The 27126-nt window shown below is 42.3% G+C and overlaps 1 protein-coding gene and 1 long non-coding RNA gene across 2 annotated transcripts in view; one reads left to right on the top strand and one right to left on the bottom strand.

Moving 5' to 3' along the window:
* The window catches only part of apbb1ip (amyloid beta (A4) precursor protein-binding, family B, member 1 interacting protein), a 131999-nt gene extending 106586 nt beyond the window's left edge, over positions 1 to 25413 (top strand). The window contains exons 13-14 of the mRNA XM_051928803.1: positions 15522 to 15625; positions 24998 to 25413. Of these exons, the coding sequence (XP_051784763.1) occupies positions 15522 to 15625; positions 24998 to 25387 (494 nt within the window). The 3' untranslated portion in view covers positions 25388 to 25413. The remainder of the gene's footprint in view (positions 1 to 15521; positions 15626 to 24997) is intronic.
* LOC127528401 (uncharacterized) lies at positions 7254 to 14505 on the bottom strand. The gene is made up of 2 exons (XR_007935288.1): positions 14324 to 14505; positions 7254 to 7355 (listed from the first exon to the last, which is right to left on the bottom strand). It is a non-coding gene; the product is annotated as an uncharacterized LOC127528401 (long non-coding RNA).
* Positions 25414 to 27126: the final 1713 nt, after the last annotated feature.

Here is a 27126-nt window from a genome sequence, read left to right as displayed (position 1 = left end):
GCCTGGTCCTCCTAAAATCCACCACCAGCTCCTTGGTTTTGCTGGTGTTCAGTTTTAGGTGGTTCAAGTCGCACCATTTAACAAATTCCTTGATTAGGTTCCTACACTCCTCCTCCTGCCCATAATATAATATAATATAATAATAATATAACATAATATAATAGTGTGATTGTGTGAAGAGGCAAAAAAAATGCATTGTGGCTGAGAAGAGAGGAGCTGTCCTGGAGGCCATTTACAAGCATGCCGTGTCTGATCCACACCACCAAACCTGTCACCCTGAAGGAGTGTCCTGTGCTTAAAGGGTCAAAACACTCGGTGACTGGTGGTGCCTAGCTTTGGATGTTAGTGGACAGGGCAGCTCTTAGATGGATTTTATAACTAACGTCAACGCTATAAGTCCAGTATTGTATGTTTGGCTGCTTTGCTGAGGTCAAGTGTGACATTAAGAAATGTCTCTTTTTCTACTAAAACTACTAACTAACTAACACTTGTACCATATAAGATCGCTAAAAGCACAGTTTCATCACGGTAACCTTTATTTAAAGCAGAACGGTCAACTAACCTTTCGAACAGCAGTGGAGAGCCGGCTGCTCCATTTGGCTTTGCCTCATTTCATGTGGGATCTGTCAGCACAGTGTTGTGTATCCACATCTGAATTCCAGCTGCCAACAAAGGGATAAATAGAAGGGAAAATATAATGAAAATATCTCCATAGCCACTATTGTGAGACAGAGTTGATTACGTTTCTAAGTATTCTTTGAGTTCTTAATGTGGCCCACATGCTTGTAGTAAGGCTACATAAGACTCAGAAAGCATGTCATCTGGTACTGTACAGTATGTATAGTCAGCGTGATAAATATAATATTGCTGTATTAGGATTCTGCGGTGGGCTGGCGCCCTGCCCGGACTTTGTTTCCTGCCTTGCGCCCTATGCTAGCTGGGATTGGCTCCAGCAGACTCCCGTGGTCCTGTAGTTAGGATACAGTGGGTTGGATAATGGATGGTTGGATGGAACTATTAGGATTGTTAGCAGTTGGAAAGTGTGAACCTGGTGAGCTATGGCATTCTTCAGGATAATTCCATTACATTTTAAACAACAATTGTGAAAAAGTAAGTACACTGTGTGAAACTTTTCCTTCTTTTGTAACATATCTGGTGCAGGTGCTGTGGAGGAAGGATGGATTCTTGCCTGGAAAGGAGGCCATTATGGATTAACTGTGACAACATACATACCAGGAGCAGTTCATTCCCCCATACAACTGGTGGCAGTGAACCTGATTAGGACACCCGCAGGGTAGCATGGGAGTTGGAGTCCAGAAACGCAGCCTTGTCAAAGTCTTTGGGTACCACCAGAGGGTGCTGCTGGAAGAGGACAGCCTCTGGTTTCCACACAGCCCCAGACACATTTGTTACATTAATAGGTCGTCAGGGGGGAAAAAAGAAGCAAGAGTGAAGTATAAAGAGATCATTGGTGGATATTCAGTCACTCGTCAGGGTTTGGTCTTCATCCCAGTGTGATAATGGATCCCAGCTGATAGAACCATCTGGAAGTCCATGATCGTAGAGGAGCTCCGAGCAGCAGATGAGGAAGCTAGTAGACTTTAGCAGTCAGTCTAGGTACCCAAGGAGATTGGTGAAATTGATGAAATGGGAAGCATTGAGACAGAAACTAACCTGGGCAGACATATGGCAATACCAAACATTGAGTCTCAAGCTCTTAAGATCCATTCATGATTTGTTATCCTAATCTGAGGATTATCAGGATACAATAAATGCAGGCTTTATGACAAGAGACTGATGAAGTGCTCTGGGAAGTATGGAAACTACGGAAGTCATCACCTGGCAGAGCTCTCAGACTGTACCCAAAGGCCCCAACGTGGCAGCGTTTCCAGACTCCAGCTCCCATGCCACTCTGCGGATGTCCTAATCAGGTTCAGCCCTAAGAAACATTGCCACTTGTCATGTGGGGAAATTAACTGCTCCTGGTATGCCTATTCGCCCAACCATCCATTATGGCCTCCTGCCTGTGCAAAAATCCATCCTTTATCCCGGCCGGGATGCCCGTTCTTCCTCCAGTGGACATATCAAGATTTGATCTTCATTTAAATAGTATTTATGCATAAAGGTGATATACTGTAATAAAAAAATATATATATATGTGTTAGCAAGTCAGCTAACATCCGCCACGGTGCCTTCAGTTGTGAGAAGCAGATCATAGAATGTTTGAAAATAGTTTACTGTCAAATAATGCAAAGAGTACGCGACACGTGTTTCGCCCTAATTCTTGGCTCATCAGGCGTACACACTCACTGCACTCCCTCTCGGGATTCGAACCTCGGGCGTCAGCGCTAGAGGCGAAGCCCCTAACATTGCGCCACGGCGTGTGGTTCGTTTATTTGACAGCATGTAGATCGGGGTAATTACATTCACGGCATTCGTAGTCTGAATCACAATCTGATTGTATGGGTGGTTACCTACCAGGTAACGCTTATGGTTGGCCAGCAAGTCAGCTAACATCAGCCACGGTGCCTTCAGTTGTGAGAAGCAGATCATAGAATGGTTGAAATAGTTTACTGTCAAATAATGCAAAGAGTACGCGACACGTGTTTCGCCCTAATTCTTGGCTCATCAGGCGTACACACTCACTGCACTCCCTTACGGGAATCGGACGTCAGCGCTAGAGGGGCTTCGCAGCGGTGAAGTATTGCTTTTAAATTTTAATTAAGAAGAAAAGAAAACCTTTTTAAATTGAGGGAAAATATACCAATAACAATTTGTTAAGGATCTGTTTTTTTGTGAAGCTGCCTTTACACAGCCTGTCCGCTGTTTTATAAACGAACGCCATATAAGGCCGTCCTTTCTCCTTGCTTAGCGGTTCTGTATTGTTTTATTGTTCGTTTATTACGATTGTTATAGTTCTCTTTGTATACCACGTTGTCAGTTCAGCACTCCGGTTGTAATATGACCAAGTCGTGCAAGCTTACTGTTGAGAATGCAACGTATAGTTGTACAGGAGAAAAGCAATCTTGCCAAACTTAATTTAAACTTACGGTTTACACTGTGCTTTGTTTCCGCCTTAGCTGCACTTATGAATATGCTTGTATGTGTCACTCGCTCGCTTCTTATTGTTTCGCTGCCTTCTCAATTGTGTAATGAATGTTTTCTTCAGTGCTCTTTGGGGCTCTTCCTTGTTTTCTACGTACTGCGTTCACAGTCAGTTCACATGATTACGTGGGAGGCGTGATGACGCGATACGCAAGTCCGCCTCCCACGGCCAGAGAGCTGCAGTCCATTACAGTATATGGACAAAAAAGAGGTTCCAGTTATGACCGTTATGCTTTGAATTTCGAAATGAAACCTGCCTAACTTTTGTAAGTAAGCTGTAAGGAATGAGCCTGCCAAATTTCAGCCTTCCACCTACACGGGAAGTTGGAGAATTAGTGATGAGTGAGTGAGTGAGTGAGTGAGTGAGTGAGTGAGTGAGTGAGTGAGTGAGTGAGTGAGTGAGTGAGTGAGTGAGTGAGTGAGTGAGTGAGTGAGGGTTTTGCCTTTTATTAGTATAGATATATACCACATTTATATTTTGCAATCCATTTTATAATTAAAATAAATTTCACCAGTTGAAAAAGTAAATAGGCCTATCTATTTCCAACTACCTTAATTACCTCAAATTAAAATCAGGTGCTCCAGATCAGGTGCAAATGATTAGGACGTCATCTGAGGAGGTCTCATCTCACCCTGCTCTCTTATTTAAAATTCACACATTTAGTTTAGTTTCCTCTTTATGGTTGAAGTGTGGTGTTATCACCATGCCTGATCGAAACAGCTCTCTGAGGCCTTCACAGAGGAGGTTATAAATGCCTAATAATCCAGGAAGCTATTCGAAAAGATCTCTAAGCAACTGGAAATCAACCATTCCATCTCCCACAAGATCATCTACAAGTGAAGAGGATTTCAAACAACGGTCAGCTTGTCCGAGCCAGGACACTCCAGCAAGTTCAACCCAAGAGGAAAACACAAGATGCCGAAAGAAGTCTTGAAGAAACTCTTTCATTTCATTACGGGACCTACAGGTAGGACTTGTCACTGTTGATGTTAAAGTGTATGAGTCCTCCATTAAAAAGAGGCTGCATGGTCTACAGGTAAGCCAACAGGAAACCTTGCTGTCCAGAAAGAACATCAGGGCAATGCTTAAGTTTGTCCATGAAACCCAGAGAAAGACCAGGACTTCTAGAAAAATGCTATCTGGAGAGGATATTTGGCCACAGTACCTGAAGACGTTTTTGGGAAAAACCAAATACAGCATTTGATCAGAAGAACCAGATGCCAACTGTAAAGCATGCTGGTGGAAATGTTATGGTTTGGGGTTGCTTTGCTCCATCAGGACCTTTGTTGCCTGGAAAGAATATCAGGACAAAGCTTAGGTTTGCACATGAAAACCTGCGCAAAGACCAGGACTTCTAGAAAAATGTCCTCTGGAAAGACTATTTGGCCACAGTATCAGAAGATATGTTTGGGAAAAACCAAATACAGCATTTAATCAGAAGAACCTGATACTAACTGTCAAATATGGTACTGGAAATGTTATAGTTTGAGGCTACTTTGCTGCATCAGGGCCTGGGCTACTCACCATTAGATAATCAGAAGGATTTAGACGAGAACAGGCCTTTCAGCCTAACAAAGCTCACCAATCTGCTCCACTTAATTCCTCTAAAATAACATCAAGTCAAGTTTTGAAGATCCCTAGAGTCCTACTGTCTACCACATACTTAAGTTATTGCTATAGAATCTACCAGGAAGTCTTCTTCACTAAACCAGAGGATGCTTGATGATGATAACGTGGGACCATCTGTTAGAAGATTCAAGCTTAACTGCAAGTGAGCCTTGCAACAGGCCAAAGACTCCAAATATTCTAGAAATCCATCAAGGAATGGATGAAAAGAAAGAAATGGGGGGCTCTGGAATGGCCGAGTCAAAGCCTGGATCTGATTTTAAAACAGGCTGTGCACACCAAGACAACCATCAAAGATTGCACAACTGTAAGAATGCCGCATGGAGGAGCGAGAAAAACTTTCTTGCGGTCGATATCAGAGACTGCTAGACAGTTCTAAGAAGTGCCAACTTCAGGGGGAAACACCAGCTATTAGAATGAATGGGGGACTTAGTTTTCCGCAGATGTTTATTTTTGTATTGAATAAATTAGTTCAAATTCAAAATGTTCATTTTTCCAGTTACATTACCTTTATCTAAAGATACTGTTGAAATGAAGATCAAATCCTGATATGTCCACATACAGTATGTTAAAAAAGAAACATTTTGTGGGGTGCACTTATTTTTTCACACAACTAAATTGACACCAACTCCCAGTATCTCTGCATATTAAGTGCCATCTCAAAGTGCTTTACGAATATAATTGTCAACATATTGTCTTTTTAATCAGAATATGGGCAGGTGACAAACTGGGGGCTGAAAAAGTACACTTGTGGTCCACAGTCTAGTATCGTAGCCATTTTAGGCCACACAGCCTGAACAGCTGCACAGGATGTTGGTCTGCCACCCTAGTGCTGCCAAATAAAAAAGAAGGCCTTGGTTATAAATACACATTCTGAATGCTTACCACTGAGACTCTGTGCCACCTGTGTGTAGAAGATTGTCATTTCCTTTTTTTTTATTTCACTTTTGGGGCGTTTTTCCCAGATTGATTCTGAGGTTCATCAGGGGTGTGTTTTTGCTCCTACTCTGTTCAATGCTTGTATGGACTGGGTGTTGGGCAAGGTCATGGGGTCCAGCGGCTGTGGGGCATCTGTTGGTGAAGAAAGATTCACGGATCTTGACTTTGCTGACGATGCTGTGATCTTCACAGAGTCAATGGAGTCTCTGATCTGGGGTCTCGAGATGACTGAGCGAGGAGTCTGAGTGTCTGGGCTTGCGAGTGTCCTGGATAAAAAACAAAATCCAGGCCTTTAATGACGTCTTGGGCACAGCCACCAGCAGTGTGTGTGTCTGCGGAGAGAGTGTTGACCTCGTCGAGAGGTTTACTTACCTTGGCAGTGACATTCATGTCTGTGGTGACTCTTCCTATGTAGTCAGTAGACAGATTGGTAGAGCATGGGGGGGTCATGAGGGCGCTGGAAAGGGGTGTGTGGTGCTTCCAATATCTATGCAAAAGGACGAAGGTCCAAGTCTTTAGAGTCCTGGTGCTTCCTGTCTTGCTATATGGTTGTGAGATATGGACGCTATCCAGTGACCTGAGACGAAGACTGGACTCCTTCAGTACTGTGTCTCTCCAGAAAATCCTTGGGTACCGCTGGTTTGACTTTGTGTCGAATGAGCTCATGGAGTCCCAAATGAGGCACATTACCTGCATTGTGAGGAAGCATCAGTTACGGCACTACGGCCATGTGGCGCGCTTCCCCGAAGGTTGATCCGGCTTGTAAGATCCTCATTGTTGGGGATCTGAGTGGCTGGACCAGACCAAGGGGTCGCTCACGTAACACCTGGCTGTGGTAGATAGAGGGTCATTTCTGGATAGTGGGACTGGACTGCGTGTCTGCCTGGGAAGTTACAAACCAGGATCCCGAGTTGTTTTGTCGTGTAGTAGGTGTGGCAACATACTGTACCAGTGCATGCTTCCCAACTTGACTTGACTTGACTTTGGGGGCTCTAAAAGCTGGAAAGCCCATTCAAAAATGTATAGTGGATTCAGAAAGTATTCCCAGCTCTTCACTTTCTGCACACTTTATTGTGTTGTAGATTTCATGTTAAATGGTGTCACAAAAACCTCAATGAGCCATGAAGAAGGTTTGGTTCAGCCAGCCATATAATATGTCCTGGCTGCAAAAATGGAATTGAGAATAGATATACAGATCTTTCCAGATCAGAGTCCACAACTGAACTGCTGGTACAGAGACAAGATGGCCGCTTTAAAGGCCAGTGTAAGAAGTGACGTTGGCACAGGCGGGACCGGAAGTGATGTCCTCGGAGGCGGGACCTGAAGTGAGGTCATCATAGGCGGAACCGGAAGTGACATCATCAGAGGCGCCGGAAACGGAACTTATGTCATCACAGGTTGCGAAACCCTGTGGGATTTCCCAAGAATGGTCTGCAAGGGAACGAGAAAGACAGTTAGCGCAACCCCGCCACCCCCTGGTCGAACGTGGAATTGCCATTATTCAGGCCCTTTAGTTGACTCCAACTCGCATGTGTGTGACAATGGATTCATTTATCATTTTTGCCCATCAATCTACACTCAGTAACCCATAATGACAAAGTGATAAGATGTCTTCTGAAAGGTTTGCTCATTTCTTAACAATCAAAAAGTGAAGTCTTTCGCTCATAATAGTATAGTCGGTGTTCTGATCTCACTATTACGTGGTAATAGATATTCAGGCAGCTAAACTCCTCCCTTCATCAATATGACGACCCGAAGACTGACTTGACACGATGTATACAAATCTCCAGTTTATTAATAAAGAGCAGGTGTGAAACTACAAGTGAAGAAATATAATATTCAGAATGCAAATAACAAAGGTTTGATAACAGCTTTAAACTACAAGTAGCAGTACAGAACGGTAACATTTTGCAAATATAAACTTACCGGCTATGCTACCATAGGACTAAACAGACAGGATGAACTTCACTATATGTGTTTGTGGCAGATACATTACTTACAACGGGAACGCCCCACTCTAAGGCGGCTCAGGAAGGACAAATGTTACAAGCATGCATATATGAACACAACAACCGCCTACCAATTGAAATGGTCAATAATTGAGCACTTTACCCTTCCCAACAAACATGACACTCCCCGCCTGATATTGAAGATATCATCCTTAACAACTATGACGAAATAAGAAGAACAAGTTCAGATATAGGCCTATTGTAATGCTTGGTCTCATTATCTCTACAAACCTTAACCTCCACTTTACGAACTCTACCATCCTCACTAGGACACACTTTAGTCACCAGTCCAAGAGGCCAATCATTCCTTTTGGATTGACAATCCCGCACTAGAACCACATCTCCAGTTTTTAGGTTTGGCCTTCCAGATTGCCATTTACTGCGCGGCTGCAGAGTGGAGAGGTACTGTTTCCTCCATTTGTCCCAAAAGACATTAGCCAAACACTGCACTTGTCTCCAATGGCGCCTGTACAAGTCTTTCGTGTTGAAGTCACCAGGAGGAGCCTCAATCAGGCCGATCTTTTGGGTGAGCAGTGTGGAAGGAGTTAGAGGCTGTGGATCCTCTGGGTCATCAGACATTAATGTCAAGGGTCTGGCATTCATAATAGCCATTACTTCAGCCATGAAAGTTACAAGAGAATCATGAGTGAGTCTTGCCGTCCCTGCTTGTAAAAATATGGAATCGAGTATTCTCCGGGCTATACCTATCATGCGCTCCCACACCCCTCCCATGTGTGAAGAATGTGGAGGGTTAAATGTCCAGGTACAACCTTGCTCAGACAAGTATCTCTCAATGCAGTCAATATCGAGGTTTGATGCAATTCTTAGCTCTTTACAAGCTCCAATAAAATTAGTCCCTCTATCAGAGCGGATTCTTTTAACTGGGCCCCTAACAGATATGAACCGCCGGAAAGCATTAATGAAGCTTGAGGTGTCCATGGATTCAACCACCTCTATGTGGACAGCCCTGATACTCATACAAGTAAATATGACTGCCCAGCGTTTACTGTTCACCAGACCTCCTCTAGTATGACGTGAGGCAACAATCCAAGGACCAAATACATCGAGCCCTACATTAGAAAAGGGAGGTTCCATACTAAGCCGGTCAGAAGGTAAGTCAGCCATCTTCTGAGTCTGGAAAACTCCACGAAGTTTTTTGCAGATGACACATTTAAATATGATGCCACTTATAACTCTTTTTGCACCTATGATCCATATACCAGCAACACGTAGAGCTCCCTCTGTAAACAGACGCCCTTGATGTTTAGTCTGCTCATGGTAATGGTACACTAACAAAGGAGCAATGTGATGACTTCCAGGGATTAAAACAGGGTTCTTTTCTTCAAGAGAAAACTTGGCTTCCTTAATACGACCTCCGACTCTGAGCATCGCTTTCTCATCTATGAAAGGATCGAGTTTTCTCAGAGCACTGAATTTGGGAATGGCTTCTCCGTTTCTGAGACACTGCAACTCTTTAGCATACGTCTCTTGCTGTACAGTGCGGATGATAATATCCCTTGACTGTTTAAGCTCTTGTGCTGTGTGTGCTCTCTTACAGTAATGCCATCCCTTACAGCTGCTCTTACCTGCAGCAGAAGCTTTGAAGAGCTGAACAATATGAAGAAGACTGGCAACAGCACGGACCAAGGATTTCCAAGTTGAGAATTTTTCAAAACGATGTGACCCGAGAGTCTGAGTTGAGGTGGTGGTATTGAATACTGATACCTCAGGGCGGATTTCCATATCAGAGCCCGGGTCGACTAGCTCAAATGTTTCACGCATTGCAGTGTATTGCTCCACTTTTGCCAATGAAGCAGGTCCAGTAAGCCAAGTGGTATCTTTCAACTGACTAGCTGAGACTGTTCTTGTGGCGTGGTCAGCTGGGTTTAAGTCAGTAGGTACATAATGCCACTGCTTTGGATGTGTGGACTTCCGAATCCGTAAAACCCTGTTATTAACATATACATAGAATCTCCTTGTCTCATTGTGAATGTAGCCTAACACTACCTTGCTGTCTGTGTAAAATTCAGTCTCTTCAAGTTCAGCATCTATTTCTGATGAAATGAGCTCTGTCATTTCTACTGCTAACACTGCAGCACAGAGCTCTAGTCTTGGTACAGTGACCTCAGGACGTGGAGCTAACTTTGCTTTTCCCATAACAAACCCAATGTTACATTGTCCCTTAAGGTTTATGGTTTTAATGTATGCTACAGCAGCTATTGAATTAATGGAAGCATCAGAGAAGACACAGAGTTTCCTAGTTTGTATTTCCTCTTGGGGAATAAAGGAATATGAGCGTGGGACTTGAAGGTCTGACAGAGCTTTCAGAGAGTTTCTCCACCCCTCCCACAAGCTTTCTTTGTCTGGAGACAGTGGACAGTCCCAATCACTTGACTCTGTAGTCAGTTCCCGGAGTATTGCTTTGCCCCGAATAGTGACTGGAGCAGCAAACCCTAGGGAGTCGTATAAACTATTGATGGTAGACAAAACACCTCGGCGAGTAAAGGGTTTCTCCTCATTGTTGACCTTAAATTCAAAGGTGTCAGTTTTTAAATTCCAGATCAGACCAAGACTGCGCTGTATTGGCAATGTGTCTGCTCCTAGGTCTAAATCCTTCAGGTTGCTTGCATAGTCTTTGGATGGAAAGGCCTTAATAACCTCCAAACTATTAGAAGCAATTTTGTGCAACCTAAGGTTTGAACAAGCAAGCATGTCTTGTGTTCTTTTCAGCAAGCTAACCGCAGCTTCGACAGATGGCAAGGACTTCAGTCCATCGTCCATATAAAAATCTCTCTCTACGAATTGCTTAACGTCCTTTCCATATTGCGCTTCACCTTCCTGCGCACACCGATTGAGGCCATAAATTGCAATTGCAGGCGAAGGACTGTTCCCAAATACATGTACTATCATTCGATATTCGATTATGCCTTCGGAGGGGTTATTATCTTTAAACCAGAAGAACCTTAAGAAGTTTCTGTCTTCTTCTCTGACAAGGAAACAATGGAACATTTGCTGAATATCGGCTATAAAGGCGATAGAATCTTTGCGAAATCGGATAAGCACCCCGAGAAGTTTATTGTTCAAGTCTGGACCAGTAAGGAGGACATCATTTAAAGAAACTCCTCTGTATTTAGAGCTGGAGTCAAACACGACTCTAATCTTCCCCGGCTTCTGTGGGTGATACACCCCAAATATTGGAAGGTACCAACGTTCTTCTTTTTCTTTAAGACTAGGTGCAATCTCTGCATGCTTATTTTCAAATATTTTCTCCATAAAGGAAAAGAAGTGCTCTTTCATCTCTGGTTTCCTTTGGAATGCACGTCTGAGTGAACAGAAACGATTGAAGGCTTCCTCCCTGTTATTAGGGAGACATTGTCTCTGAGGTCTAAAGGGGAGTGGAGCCACCCAGCTGTTTGAGGCATCCTTAAACAGTCCTGCCTTCATGATTTTTAGGAAGGCTGTATCTTCAATAGAAGGAGCAATTTTGTTGTCCTCTTTTGTCCTCAGGAAAACTGTGCACCCTAAATGATTCTCATCCCCATCGCAGAGTGAGTAAACATTGTAAGGGCTCTGGAGCTGGCTGGGTTGTTTGGTAGAGTTGTAAGTTTCTTTCACAGAGAGACGATTAGGGCATGGCTGAAAAAGGGATGGACGACCATTTCCCAATGTATTTGTAAACAGAGTACTAACACTTGAAGGCTTGTGCACATCTCCCAAGCAAACGTCACCTACTATGACCCATCCTAGATCTAATTTCTGGGCATAAGGAGAATTACGTGGTCCATTTACTTGTTTTCTGACTTTATGAACCCTTATAATGTCTCTCCCAAGGAGCAATAGTACCTGAGCCTGTGGATCAAGTTCAGGGATCTGGGAAGCTAGATGTTTTAGATGTGCATAATGAAGGGCTACCTCTGGTGTGGGAATTTCTGATCTGTTATCAGGAATCTGATTGCATTCGATCAGCGTTGGCAGGGGTATGCAGAGCTGTCCATCTAGCGACTCAATCTGATAACCAGATGCTCTCCTTCCAGCTGTCTCCACTACTCCTGCACAGGTTTTAAGAGTGTAAGGAGGACAGGGGCCTTTTATTTTAAAAAGGCTGAAAAATGTTGGGCTTGCTAGGGACTTATTACTTTGTTCATCGAGGATAGCATAAAGTCTTATCGTTTCACTTGGATGGCCTGCAGGGTATACTTTCACAAGGCATATCTTAGAACAAGATCTGCCTTTAGTACCCTCTCTACAAACATCAGTACAGTGAGTATTTACCTCTGGTTGGGGTGCAGCATTTTGGTCCTCCCCGCCATGCTCTCTGACCTGGTTTCTATCTTGTGCAGTCCACGGTGCTGGGCCAGGGTGCAAAGCTGTATTATGATTGTCACTGTCGCACTCTGAGCATTTCACACTGGCCTTACAGTTCTTTGCAAGATGGGATGTTGAAGAGCAACACTTAAAGCATATATTGTTGATCTTGAGAAAGGTCTTACGGTCTTCCAATGACTTTTCCCGAAATGCACGGCATTTCTGGAGCGGATGAGGTTTCCTGTGTATAGGGCATTGTCTACTTGGGTCCTTTACCTTGGACCTTTCATCTTCATCTGCCAAACTAGACATAGGGACTTTGCATAACGACTCCGAGGAGGCTATATTCGTTTTGTGGGCTGCTACAGTTGTACTCCGGTGTGTGAGGTAGAAGACTTCTCAGATTTGGGGCAAGCAATATTAGATAACCCTAAAACAAAGCTAGGGTCATTCTTAGCCTTTGCTTGTTCACAAATAAAGTCCACAAAAAAGGAAAACGGGGGGAAGGAGACTCTGTATTGCTGTTTATACTTGAATCCTCTTGCTGCCCACTTCTCTTGTAGGTTGTATGGCAGTTTTTGCACAATTGAGTTGACGCCATATGCAGTGTCTAAAAATGTGAGACCCTGCAAATCCCCTTCAGTCTTGGCAATCTGGAGTTCCATCAACATGTCACCTAACTCTCTGAGTTTCTGGTAATTTTTGTTGGATATTCTTGGAAAGTCATGAATTCGTTGGAAGAGTGCGTTTTCGATCATCTCTGGTGAGCCGTAACATTCCTCCAGCCTTACCCAGACCATTTTCAGTCCCCTGGCTGGGTAATTTATGTTTATCATTCTGATGCGTTTTGCATGCTCAGCTGATTCACTTCCAAGCCACTTAACTAAAAGGTCTATCTCCTCATTGGCTGACAGGTCTAGGTCTCTAACTGCACTCCGGAATGACGATCGCCAGGCTCGATAGCTTTCAGGACGGTCATCAAATTTTGTGAGACCTTTACTGACAAGTTCACGCCGAGCAAAGAATTTAGCAAAGTCTGAAGGAGTTTGATTAACATTTAAACGAGTGTCAGGAGTGCTATTGTACCCTGGAGCATAGTTATATCTGTTGGTTGTCCTTTCCAAAGGACTACCTGCATCATACTTTTTACTTGTGAATGGAGTTTCTTCCATATTGTAGCCTGAAGGTCTTTGCATTTGCTGTATGAAGAGGTTGTTGTGGGCAATTCCCCCTTTAGAAGCATCTTCTTCTTTAAAATGTAAGACTAGGTCGCCCTCTTGAAGCTGCTGGTTCTGTGTACAGATCGATCTAGTGGTTGGAATATGCTTTACATTTTGAATCGGGTGGGGGTTGCAGTGCAAGTCGCCGTGTTCAAGTATGTACTGTGAAGTGCGTTGGGCGGTGCTGTGGAGACCGAGCTCTGCATCAAGAGCTAAGTTCCGTTTTCCGTTTTCATATTCTGCCTCCGAATTCGTAAGTTCTGCTTCCGCAATGGCTGCTGCTTCTAGCGCTTCAGCTTCGGCCACAGCCGCTGCCGCTTCTCTTCTTCTCGCTAGTTTTTCCAAAGTAGCCTCTATACGAGCTTTCTCTATTTGTATCTGCATTTCTTCGTCAGCAAACGCTGCCCGCGCCTTTGCTGCTTCAGCTTTTGCGCGCGTCGAAGCAGCCGCTGCGCTGCTGGATGACTTGTTTGAGCGTTTCGTGGAGCATGACACGCGGGACTTGGTCTCAAAGACAGACGACCGTTTCTCCGACATTGTTTGGAGCTGGTCCGCGTAACTTCTGTACAACTCAATAGCGGCACAGATGCAGTATCTGGTCCGTTCAGTCCGATCCGTAACCCGTTTTTTAAAGCCTGCCAGGAAGCAGCCGTTTCACTGTTCTGATCTCACTATTACGTGGTAATAGATATTCAGGCAGCTAAACTCCTCCCTTCATCAATATGACGACCCGAAGACTGACTTGACACGATGTATACAAATCTCCAGTTTATTAATAAAGAGCAGGTGTGAAACTACAAGTGAAGAAATATAATATTCAGAATGCAAATAACAAAGGTTTGATAACAGCTTTAAACTACAAGTAGCAGTACAGAACGGTAACATTTTGCAAATATAAACTTACCGGCTATGCTACCATAGGACTAAACAGACAGGATGAACTTCACTATATGTGTTTGTGGCAGATACATTACTTACAACGGGAACGCCCCACTCTAAGGCGGCTCAGGAAGGACAAATGTTACAAGCATGCATATATGAACACAACAACCGCCTACCAATTGAAATGGTCAATAATTGAGCACTTTACCCTTCCCAACAAACATGACAGTCGGTACTCCATATCCACAGGTTCCGCATTTGTGAGTCCAACCAAACAAATCTAAAATATTTGGAAAAAAAAAAACAAAATCTAGAAAGTTCCAAAAGGCAAAATCTGAATTTGCTGTGCGCCAAGCACTAAACTGAATTTACGCAAGTAAACTGATCTGTAGGCATAGCATGTGGTAGCCGCCATGAATAAAATGGCTCATAGTGTCATGGGAAAAAAACACACTCCTCCATCTTCAAATAAGGCAGTCATGGAGCCCAGCTGAGAATGCAGAACATTTCTTTATTTGTTCAGAGTTATGAACAAATGGCTCAGCCCATGGAGTGAACAATCCATTCAGCAATTCATCTGCTTGTATACTGTTTTCTGACTGCATAATCTTATCTAATACATCACATCATCTGACTCTTAATATGCAGAACGTTATCATCTCCTCCAATCAACTAAAGCCACCAGTAATTTCTGACTCCTGTCGACTCTCCCATTAATCTGAATACCGCTTCTTTAAGAGGGATGTTTCGGCTTTCCCATCAGTTTATTCCCATTTTCTGGAGGTGAATGTGCTACTCATTTACCTCATTCTAATCTTGGAAAGTTACATTGGTAGCTTCTCTAAGATGAGGCAAAGACTTAGTGTGCTTAAGCTTTAAGTTACGTTTAGATAACCCTTGAGTTACATTCAATCCTTTTCCTTATGTTTAATAATTCATTCTTAGAAAGGTTCATATACACTTACTGGCCACTTTATTAGGCACACCTGTTCAACTTCTTGTCAATGCAAATATCTAATCAGCCAATCACTTAGCACTTAGGCAGGTAGATAATTGTCAAGATGACCTGTTGAAGTCATCAGAATGGGGAACAAAGGCAACTGAAGTGACTTTGAACGTGACATGGTTGCTGGTGCCATACAGGGTGGTCTGAATATTTCAGAAAATGCTGATCTTCTGGGATTTTCACACACAACCATCACTAAGGTCTACAGAGAATGTTCTGGAAAAAGGAAAATATCCAGTGAGTGGCAGCTGTCTGTGCGAAAATGCCTTGTTGATGCCAAAAGTCAGAGGAGAATGGCCAGACTGGTTCAAGCTGATAGAAAGGCAACAGTAACTCAAATAATCCCTCATTACAACCGTAACCGTAGCCTTCATTTTCATCTCACTTTTTTGCCGTATTTACTTTGTCTCTCTTTTCTCTTCTTACAGCTGTACCCACTCAGGCAAATGGATGTCCAGCCCAGGCCACTCCGCCCGTAACATCTGTCAGCTCAGCCTTCTCAGATGCTTGGAAGCGGGCTGACATGTCTAAGGTGAACGGATTTCCTTACTATTACTATTCTAAAGCAGCTTTCCATATCCTCGAAGTGATGGGACAAATGCACTTTTGTCATTCCGGGTCATGTTCAGAGGTGGTGGATGTTTATTTGCTTGTTAAGTTAATAGCTTTTTTGTGGTCTTGAGTCTGAATAAGTTCATCAGAAAGTGCCTCATCTCAGCAATAACAGTGCAGTTTTTCTTTTATGTCAGGAGCTGGAATGAGCTGTTCGTTGAATTCACAAATGTGAATGAATGTAATCAATAAGAATGTTTTACTTTAATCACATATCACGTAACATGAATCCCAGGACATGGGATGTAGGTTTATGGTTAGAGAAAAAGAAGCCTGAAGGCAGGCCTTGGTATACTGATCTCAAAAATAATCTTTTACTTAAAGTCATATGCCCCCGATCCATTATTCATTATAAATACTCTAAAAACTCCATCTTTTTTCTTTAAAATTGTTTTTAAATAGTGTCTAAAAACCGTTTTAGAATGGAACATTTTTCTATTTTGTTTTTTTTTTTTTGGAATAAAAAAATCCAGATTACAATAGGGGGTTCAAATGAACTGTCCCCTACTGGCCGAATTTAAAATTACACTAAAACACAAATAAATAAATATACAATTCAAATTGACACTAAAATAAGACCCAAATAATTGAATAATAAATTAGAGTATAAAGTTTTTGAATAAGGTACTTTAAAATAAGAAGTTTAAAAAGGGTAAGTATATAGGTTAAAATTAGGGCCCTGAAGACTCATTTTTAACATCAGGGCCCTACATAAGTTTTAAGATTAGGGCTGACATTATACTAACTTTAAGATTAGGATTATAGATAGGGAAAGATCATAAAAGGGAACGATTAAGATTAAACTAAAAAAGAACAGTTTAACCTCAGGGCCCCAGTGGCGTAGCTAGGGGCGGGCAGAGGGGGCAGTTCGCCCCAGGCGGCACATTTTTGGGGGCGGCATTATTGGCCAAAAGGCTCAGTACAACTCATGTGTAAGCAGCAGGGTTCGGAAAAATATCACTCATGAATGAAAAAAGTCAAATTCTCTGATTTTTATCCACAAATGCTTCAAAAATAATTTTCAGACTACACTTCTGTGATGGCATCACACACAGCAGTTGAAATTTATGAGGCAATAACAAAAACAAACATAAACATTACACCGATAATTTCCAAGAAGATAAAACAACTAATTTACAATTTATAACTTTGTTTCGTTATCAGTCCGAATGCGTTCTTGCTCTGCACAGAAAACATCTCCACCTATCTATCACTTGTACACTACACTGGTTCTGGTTTTCGCAGCGTAATTAAATTAAACTAATAATTAGAACACGGCTTATCAGTGTGTCTATACTATATTCTTGTCCAGTTGATGCTTATAAATAATTATATGTGAAAAATGATTGCTGTTTCTCTATATATGAATAAATCTATGCAAAATTGATCTTAATTTTTCTCTATATGTCATTTTAATTTTCTATTTAAATAGGTTAACATATTTCGATATGTTGGAGGGCGGCAAATTGAAGCACCGCCCCAAACCCAAGCGGCACAAACTCCAGCTATGCCACTGCAGGGCCCTAAACACAAATTTTAAGATTAGGGCCGTGTTTACTGACCTTAAGATAAGGGTTAGGGGAGGGAATGGATCATAAAATGTTTATTTTAAGTTATTAAACCTTCATCAGACAATAATCCTGCAATAATAAAGCAAGTCTGAGGCAGATTCCCGAGTCAGATAATGACAGTAATCTGTAATCCTCTCCAATGAAAACCTCGGGGCCAATACAACTGAGGAGAATGCAGCACCCCCTAGTGCAGGGGTCTCCAATCACAGTCCTGAAGGGCCGTAGTGGCTGCAGGTTTTTGTTCTAACCCGGTTGCTTAATTAGAAAGCAATTCTGCCAATAATTTAATTTCATGGCTTGTTAGTGCTTTAACTCTGCTATGTCAGGTCATTCTCATATCCTAGACTTTCTTCCCCTATCTAAGGATATCATCCAAATGATTTGAAGGCTAAAATGGACGAGCAATTCTCAGTCCTTCACGTTTTTCTCTTTACTTTCCTTCCAAGTATTTAATTAAACCAAATAATGCAAGATAAATACACACTGGCGTAAATGGTAACAAGCCAAATGGAGAAATGCTAATTATTATTGCTAATTAGGATCCATTAAAAACTGAATGAATACAGCTGTTTAAGATGAAAATAAGCAATAAGCATTCAAAATCTTAATGAGCAAGACAACTAAAGTGAAGCAGAAGTGTTACTTGAGCAATTAGTGCTTCTTATTAAGCAATTGGGTTGGAGCAAAAACCTGCAGCCACTGCGGCCCTCCAGGACTGTGATTGGAGACCCCTGCCCTAGTGGATGGTACCAAACCTCCTGTGTAACTAACTTGCTTTTTAATGCTCTGTTGAGGCCTCATCTGGAGTCCTGTGTGCAGTTTTGGTCTCAAGGCTACAAAAAGGACATAGCAGCACTAGAGAAGGTCCATTGGAGAGTGACTAGGCCGATTCCAGGGCTACAGGGGATGAGTTATGAGGAAAGATTAAAAGAGCTGAGCCTTTACAGTTTAAGAACAAGAAGATTAAGAGGTGACATGATGGAAGTGTTTATAATCATGAAGGGAATTAGTCCAGTGGATCGAGACTGGGACTTTAAAATGAGTTCATCAAGAACATTAGGACACAGTTGGAAACTTGTTAAGGGTAAATTTCTCACAAACTTTAGTAAGTTTTTCTTTACACAAAGAACCACAGACACTTGGAATAAGCGACCAAGTCATGTGGTAGACAATAAGACTTTAGGGACTTTCAAAACTTGACTTGAATTTGGTGGATAGGGCTGGTGAGCTTTGTTGGGCTGAATGGCCTGCTCTCGTCCAGATTGTTCTCATGTTCTAACTTTAACATACTGATTTAGTGAATTGGTCAGCTGACTCACAACATGGTGGCACAAAACCACATGATGGATTTCTGTACGAATCTACTAAATGCTAAAAACAAAAAAACACTGCCAACATCTGGCATTGAAACTAACAGCTGGGCCACAGTGATCTCATTCTCACTAGCATGAGGAAGTTAGTCAACAGCCTTGACTCGACATCTAGGCCTGGTACATTTGCTGATTGCAGCAGGAGGAACGTTAACTCAATGCGACCGGCTTCACCGCTTTGTTTTCCGGCTAAATGTTTTGGAGGTGCCAATTTTGTTTGTCCTTTTCAACCACAGGGCTTTAACAGCTCGATGCAGTTGAGACAGATTTTACTGTTTTGTTTTGCATGCCTCTGGCTGTGCAGAAAGAATAAGTGGATTTAGATGAGTACCTGCAGATGGATAGGATTTTCATGGATAGAGTGAGGATTTTCCAATTGGCACAAAGCCACATCAAAATGAGTTGTTTTTTTTTTTTTACGAGGAACGGTTTACTCTTAAAGATACTCTGACTCACTAAGAAGGAGTAAAGTGTGGACATTGGCAAATTATTTATCACAACGACAGCCGAACGAGACCCAATATCACTCAAACAGGTTTCCACGACTATGCACACATCTGTTTAGAGCAGGGGTCTCCAAGCTTTTTTCCTCTGAGAGCTACTTTTACAAAATGAAAATGGCCGAGAGCTACTCATGTCTTCTAACGTTTATTCTCATAGCCCACACAAACTGAATAAGCTTGTTTCGCCTGAACATTTACAAAATGTTGGTGTCCACAACTCACATTTTGCATTAAAACATCACAAAAAATACTTAGTTCACCTGCAATTGCATTTTGTATGTCTGTATGCATTTTCTAGTATATCTCACACTATTGAATTAAAACGTTAATGCTGTAGAAACAAAACAATGCAATTCCAAATCCACAGATATGACTTCTTCATTTGTCATTTTGTCACATGTCACTGTGTCACTTTATTCACAGGTCGCAGTCGCATGTGTGATGTGTTTTTTGAGTTTGTCAGATGACTGGCACTGAGGTGTATGGTGGAGTGGAGCCACTCAAGTTCACTCTTATGGAGTCATTTAAATGTTCGTCTCTCAGTCTTGTTCTGAACTTTGATTTCATGACATTCATGTCTACGAAGCTCCAGAAATGCTGAGAGACTTGAACTGCACATTATTTTGAAGGTTTACTAATATATCTTAATACATAATTCACCAGCCTCCTCACTCACTCACTCACTCACTCACATCCGTCCGAAGCCGAATGCGCAGTCACCTTCTGCGCAGCTGCCCGAAAAAACTTACATCGTGGCAGGCAGTGGATTTACGGCCGCAAAAATTCAAAGAGAAAGGCGACTTCGATTAAAACTCTAGAGGCCTACAGCTCGAGGCCTAATTATGCATTCTGATTCAATTACGCATTCATTCAATACACCTATATCAGGTTTGTGGTGCTTATACTTATTACTATTCCACTCGTGCCCGTTTCATCTTACGTTGTCGAAACGGGCTCTTTGTCTAGTAATATATAAAATCCAATGTCTGTATGTGTGTATGTCTGTTTGCTTTTCACAAGAAAACTACTTCACGGATTCAGATCGGGTTTTTTTCTATAATTTGCTTGAACATTCCGGTTGATTTTGTAACTTCTCTCCTTTCGCTATGTATCAGAGTTCGCTTGCGTTAGCGATTTATTTGCGCATATCTGAGAAACACGCAGCAGGCCAAGGAGAGAGGCCTTCCTCCACTTAGCTAGCGAACGAGAGAACAATTGAATTCAACTTTGTGTGATATTTAAAATAAAGTGTTACTTAGGTCTTGATGAGTTTGAGTCCGGATATTCTCTTAAGTGTATGCCACATTGAAAAGATAGATTGCAATTCAGATTGTGGATCGTGATTCTGTGTTAAAAGGATCGTGATATGATTTTTTTGGAAAGATCGCCCAGCCCTAATTTGACTAATCAAGTTTTCAAATTTATGTAGGATTCATTAACCCTTTGGCGAGCTACTTGGAAAGGGGTGGCGAGCTACCGGTAGCTCGTGAGCGACGTGTTAGAGACCCCTGGTTTAGAGACATACAGTTAGTATTTGTACAGTGACACAATATTCATAATTTTGGCTCTATACACCACCACCATGGATTTGAAATAAAGCAATCAAGATGTGATTGAAGCGTAGGTTTTCAGCTTTAATTTAAGGGGTTTACCCAAAAATATTGTTTAGGAATGACAGCCATTTTTCTACATAGCTCTCCCCCCAATTCCAGGGGCTGAAAACTATCTGGATGTTTGACTGACAGGTTGTTTCATATCCGTGTGTCAGCAGGTCCCTCATTATTTCATTAACAATTAAACAGGTCAAAGCTCTGGAATTGATTCCAAGTGGAAGCTGTCACTCAATGTGAGGTCCAAAGAGCTGTCCAAGCAAGTAAAAACAGGCCATCATTAGGCTGAGAAAACGAAACAGCAGAATAGCAGAAACTCCAGGAGTGGTCAAGCCAACCATTTGGTAGATACTTAAAGAGAAGGAACTTACTGGTGAGCTCAGCAGCAGCAGGAGGCCTTTAAAGCCACAGAAGACAACAGTGCTGGATGATTGCAGAATTCTGTCCTTGATGAAGAAGAACTCCTTCACAACATTTAGCCAAACCAAGACCACTGTCCGGGAGGGAGACCTATCATTACCTATCATCAAGTCTACAATCAAGAGAAGACTTCATGACAGTAAAGAGAGACGGTCTGCCACAAGATGCAAACCACTGGGAAAACTCAAGCATAGGAAGGACAGATTTGACTTTGCCAGACAACATTTTTAAAAAGCCTGTCCAGTTCTGGAACAATTTTCTTTGGACAAATGAAACTAAGATCAACATGCACCAGAATAATGGAAAGAGAAGAGTGTGGAGAAGAGAAGAAACACTCACACCTACACCCCCAGACTGGACACAATTGTTTGTTTTCTTTTTTTTATAGCCATGTACCCCCACGGACCCCAGACACACTTCACCGCACTACAGGACAGGTCTCAGACTGTCCTTGAGTGGCCCAGACCTAAGCCCCATGTGGGGGGGGGGGACACACCTAAAGATGACAGATTACAGGCACTTCCCACATAATTTAACAGAGCTGGAGAGGATCTGTGCGACAGTGCAGGTTTGCTCCACACTCCTGGTTGAAGTATCGGGCGCCTTTTGAACCCGCCAATGTTGATAACGTAATCGGACACATACACAATCAGCAAGGGATGGGTGAACAAGTGCAGGTGCTTTTTATTTAAAACAAATTAAAAGCAAAACAGACCAGAGAAATTGTGCAGTGCTCAGTTCCATGCAAATAAATAACTAATCCAAAGAGTTCTTCTGTAGACGTTAAAATCCAGAATAACGGAATCCAAAACAAATCCATAAAAACAAGGATAAAACAGCATGGGCATTCTCTAGTTAAAAACCGCTGAACCTAGATACCCCTTTAAAACTCCTCGACTTACCCTTTCTGGACCTTCTTGTTACAGAATGCTGTGTGCGTCTAGTTACAGTGTCCTAATAATAATTCATTACATTTATATAGCGTTTTTCTCAGTACTCAAAGCGCTATCCACACAGGGAGGAACCGGGAAGCGAACCCACAATCTTCCACAGTCTCCTTACTGCAAAGCAGCAGCACTACCACTGCGCCACCTGTAATAGGAGTGCTCCCTCTTCGAAGAGAATAAATGGTTATGATTTAAACTTCCTCCTGCCTGTTTTCTCTTAGAGCAGCGTTTCTCAACCTATTTACGACCGGAGTTTTCATAACACTTTTAATCGCGCCCCCCCCCTAATGTTTTTTTGAAACCCTAATAAAATTTATTCCTATATTTTTTGCTGCCAATACACCGCTACAAGTTTAAAATTTCCCTAAAAATAGCGAAATTCCGCCACATATGGCAACATTCGCGCCACCTTTTTTGTTACTTCGCCCCACAGATTGAGAACCGCTGTCTTAGAGGTTTTAGGTCACCCAGGGTGTGACGATCATTTCTTCCACAATATATATACAGTACAGTGAACCCTCGTTTATCACGGTTAATCCGTTCCAGACTCTACCGTGATAAATGAATTTTCATGAAGTAGGATTCTTTATTTATAAATCAAATATTTTCACAGTTAAGAGTATAGAAAACCTGTTTACGACCTTCTAAATACATTTTTTAACATTATTAGAGCCCACTAGACATGAAATAACACCCTTTAGTCACCATTACACTCGTATTACCCAATATAAAATAAGACATATTAGACGTTACAAATATCATATTATTACTAGGCTCACCCGCCTTTTAAGGCGACCGACTTTTATCCTCAGTTTGTGTGCGCTCCATGTGTACATCAGGCATGTAAGTGTAGGGAATGAGAACATCAAAGTGCCCATTCATAACATCTCCCGAAAACCTACGTTTTTTTATCCCCTCGAGTGCCTGTCCAAAGTCGTACAATGTCAGCCCGAATCTGTACCACTAAAGATGGAGTTTCATGCACTAAATATGCTATAGATGAGAATAAGCAAGCACTATCTCCCCTGATATTTACTACGCGGTGTGGCATTTGTACTCCATCAACATTAATTATTTCCAGAGACATAATTTTGTCTATTTTTCCAGCACATCGCACACAAAAGCAAGGGAACAATGGGAGCACCAGAACTCGCGTCGCTTTGTACCGCAAGCTGCAAATAGTAAGTTTGTGATAAGCAGAATACCACTACGCCTTGCACTCACGGGACGGAAGGACAATCCCGACTGCTTTTATATAGTAGATTATTGTACTGTACATTTAATTACACACAGTTCTTACACATAAGCACTAACCTATGAAGGCACAACCTCAGTAGGAGAGTCTTCAGGTGGTGCAGTATCTTCAGCAGGTGCGTTGTTGTCTTCTTCCGCTGAAGGAGTACTAGGAGTAGGCAGTGGGTGTCTGGGTGCGCGGCTGAAGAACATCTTGATAGGCCGTTGCTGGCGCTGTCTTTTCATATGCGTGAGGAGGCTTTTGTAGGGCATTGCCATCTTTGATCATATCCAAGAGTTTCACCTTCTCCTGGATAGTAAGTATCTTCCTCCGGCGCTTAGTTATTTTGTCAGAAGGCTTAGAAAAAGCAGCACGCTTAGGAGCCATCGTGGGGCTTAGATAAAAGTTCTCAGAAAGCGCATGCGTAGTGACGTAAGCGTGTATGAGAAAAAATCACGATAGAGTGAAGCCGCGAAAGTCGAAGCGTGATATAGCGAGGGATCACTGTATATACATATATACAGTGTAATTTTAAGACCAAAAGACCACCTTCTCAGTGATACAAATTAATGCAAACGTTGCTTCGGAATAGTTTGGGTATTACCATGTGGTCACGTAGACACACTAGAGAGAGAGGATAGGAGCTCACGCTGATGCAGCGCATTGCAGCACCCACATAAAAAAAAATGGCGTGTGGTGTGTGGTTACTCTCTCAGGTGGGCGTTAGCATATCATAATCCTTTGTACCAATAGCGTGAGTTTTCCGCATTTGACTAAAACAGCCGACATTATACAAATACAAGAAAAATCAAGTCCCAACTTATCCGTGGGAGAACTTATCCACGAGTATATACGGTAATATGTGATTTAAAACTCAGGTCAGAGTCAATAGTTACCCCTAAATTCTTTACCTCCGTCTTGACTTTTAATCCTAATGCATCAAGTTTATTTCTAATACCCTCATTATATTCATTTTTGCCAATCACTAAAATTTCTGTTTTCTCCTTATTTAGTTTGAGAAAATTACTACTCATCCACTCAGAAACACAAGTAAGACATTGTGTCAGTGAATCAAGAGAGTTGGGGTCATCAGGCGCTATTGATAAATATAGTTGTGTGTCATCAGCATAGCTGGGGTAGCTCACGTTATGCCCCGAGAAAATCTGACCTAATGGAAGCATGAAGATCGAAGAGAGGAGTGATCCCAGGAGAGACCCTTGTGGACCACCATATACATAGAATATCAGGTGTCTTTGAAGTATAACTACCACCACTAACAAAGAATTTTCTACCTGCCAGGTAGGCCTCAAACCAATTTAAGACCATGCCAGAGAAGCCCACCCATTGACCCATTAAGAAGCAGTGACAGGCCTGTCATAACGTATCTGCCACCGGCAGGGTTAACACAGCATCTCTAACAGGCTGGGTAACAATGCTGAAGTAAGATTTCAAGTTCAGATAGTAGTCCGCTGATTTGAACTTTGACTCAAAGATCATGTAAATATCAGATAGAAGATAATGGCAGGGTATGTTTAACGTGTCACTCCATTTACAAGAAGGACTGGTGGTCATAGTTATCTGCTGATTGCGCTCTAATATTGTTTCATATTTTTTTTGTTCTTCTTTTCTTTTTAAAGGCTAACCCTGCTGAAAGTAAACCTGCGCCGGCACCACCTGCTCCCACCATGCAAGAAATCCTGCCGCCCCCACCACCGGACCCCATTATGACTCAACAGGAATGCTTTCTCCCTCCACCTCCCCCAGACTTCTACGACCTCCCCCCACCACCCGATGATTTCTCGGAGCCTCCCCCCGATTTCCTCCCCCCTCCTCCACCTTGCCCCAATGCTCCTCCACCTCCCCCACCCCCACTCCTCACCCCTGCCCCTGCCCCAGTCTTGAAAAAAGTGGGGCCCCCACCCCCAAAGAGAACAACACCTGAGAGGTCAGGGTCATTGCATGGAGGGGAGCAACAAGACTTCATGTCAGAGCTGATGAAAGCCATGCAGAAGAAGAGCAGCAAGTAAGAAGACGCATCGACGGGGAGAGGAAATGGTTCACGTCCAGAATGTTGTGTTGAAATGTAAATAGTTTCTTTGGTTTTAACCTCAGACATATTCATATATAAGGAATCTGTAGAAACCGTTTGGGACGACTGGCTTAGGTTTTACAAACATTAGACATTTGCTGATAATCATTTCTTTGTTCACGAGAACAGCTTGTAAATTACGCTTATTTTGCAGAATAAAGAGCTTTTTGAAATGTTGAGTTACAGTGTCTCCATACCTTGCAGAGTCCTTTCAATGGTCACAACGAGAGAAACATCACGGCTCCGTCCATTCTGGACCCCTAATCATCCCCTGGTAGGTAACCACCCAAATATCAGATTGTGATCAGACCTCTGCATGTAAAACTCCAATCTACGCCTTGTTAAGTAAGTGAAACAGACACAAACTCATGTAGACTAAACTGGGATCATAAAGAGCAAAGGGGTGGGCAATGTCAATCCTGGAGGGCCGCAGTGGCTGCAGTTAATGAAAGGTTAATTATTGTTGATGAAGCGCTTATTGCTCAGGTGACATTTTGATGCTTCATTTTAGGGGTCTCGCTTGTTAAGGTTCCATCCATCCATCCCTAACCCTAACCCTAACTACAAAGAGGACTATTTCATTTATGTTAGGTAGAATGCCCAGAGGGGACTGTGTGGTCTCGTGGCCTGGAACCCCTACAGATTTTATTTTTTTCTCCAGCCTTCTGGAGTTTTTTTTTTGTTTTTTCTGTCCCCCCTGGCCATCGGACCTTACCCCTTTCTATGTTAGCTAATGTTGTCTTATTTTAATTTCTTACTTTGTCTTTTATTTTTCTTTTCTTCATTATGTAAAGCACTTTGAGCTACTTTTTGTATGAAAATGTGCTATATAAATAAATGTTGTTGTTGTTGTTGTTGTTATCCATCATCCAACCCACTATATCCTAAGTACAGGGTCACGGGGGTCTGCTAGAGCCAATCCCAGCCAACACAGGGTGCAAGGCAGGAAACAGACCCCGGGCAGGGCGCCAGCCCACCGCAGTTGTTAAGCAATTAAAGGTGGGGAACCATATTTCAGTCTTAAACAGCTGCATTCTCTGTTTTTAGTGGCTCCTTATTGGCAATAAGATGGAAATGACAAAGGAACAGGCAGTTCTCCATTTAACGTGTTTCCATTTACACCTGTGTGTGGATTCATCATATATTATTTGGTTTAATAAAACACTTAAGAGAATAAAAATGATCCGTTTTAGTCTTCAAATCATTTAGATGATATCATTGGAAAGGAATAAATCTACAATTTAAGAACCTACCGCGATGAGAGAAGTCAAAAATCAACTGGAATGTTCAAACAAATTATAGGAAAAAACATAATCTAAATCCGTTATGTAGTTCTCTCATTCACTAGCAAACAGACATTGGACTTTATATACTGTATATTTAGATGAATTAAGTGGACCTTCATGTCTAGAGTGATTGAAGTAATAAGGTAGATTTCTTTGAGCACCTGGTACAGCCGGCGGTTTGCCATACACTCTATGCTATGAGGTTTATTAAGACTGAGGGTGTGAGCTCCACCCAAAAGCAGGACTGTGGAGTCGGTAGATAAATCCTTCAAATCCGACCCCGACTCCTTAGTTTTCGGTACTTCTGACTACGACTCCCCGACTCCTCTGTATTTAATTTTTTAATGTATTTTCCATGTTGATTGAAGGAAGGCAACATACACGTCATTTA

Source organism: Erpetoichthys calabaricus, chromosome 6 (genome assembly GCF_900747795.2).
Source record: "Erpetoichthys calabaricus chromosome 6, fErpCal1.3, whole genome shotgun sequence".
NCBI classification, from domain to species: domain Eukaryota; kingdom Metazoa; phylum Chordata; class Cladistia; order Polypteriformes; family Polypteridae; genus Erpetoichthys; species Erpetoichthys calabaricus.
Note: the sequence above shows the minus strand (reverse complement) of the source record. Positions and strands in the feature narration are given on the sequence as shown.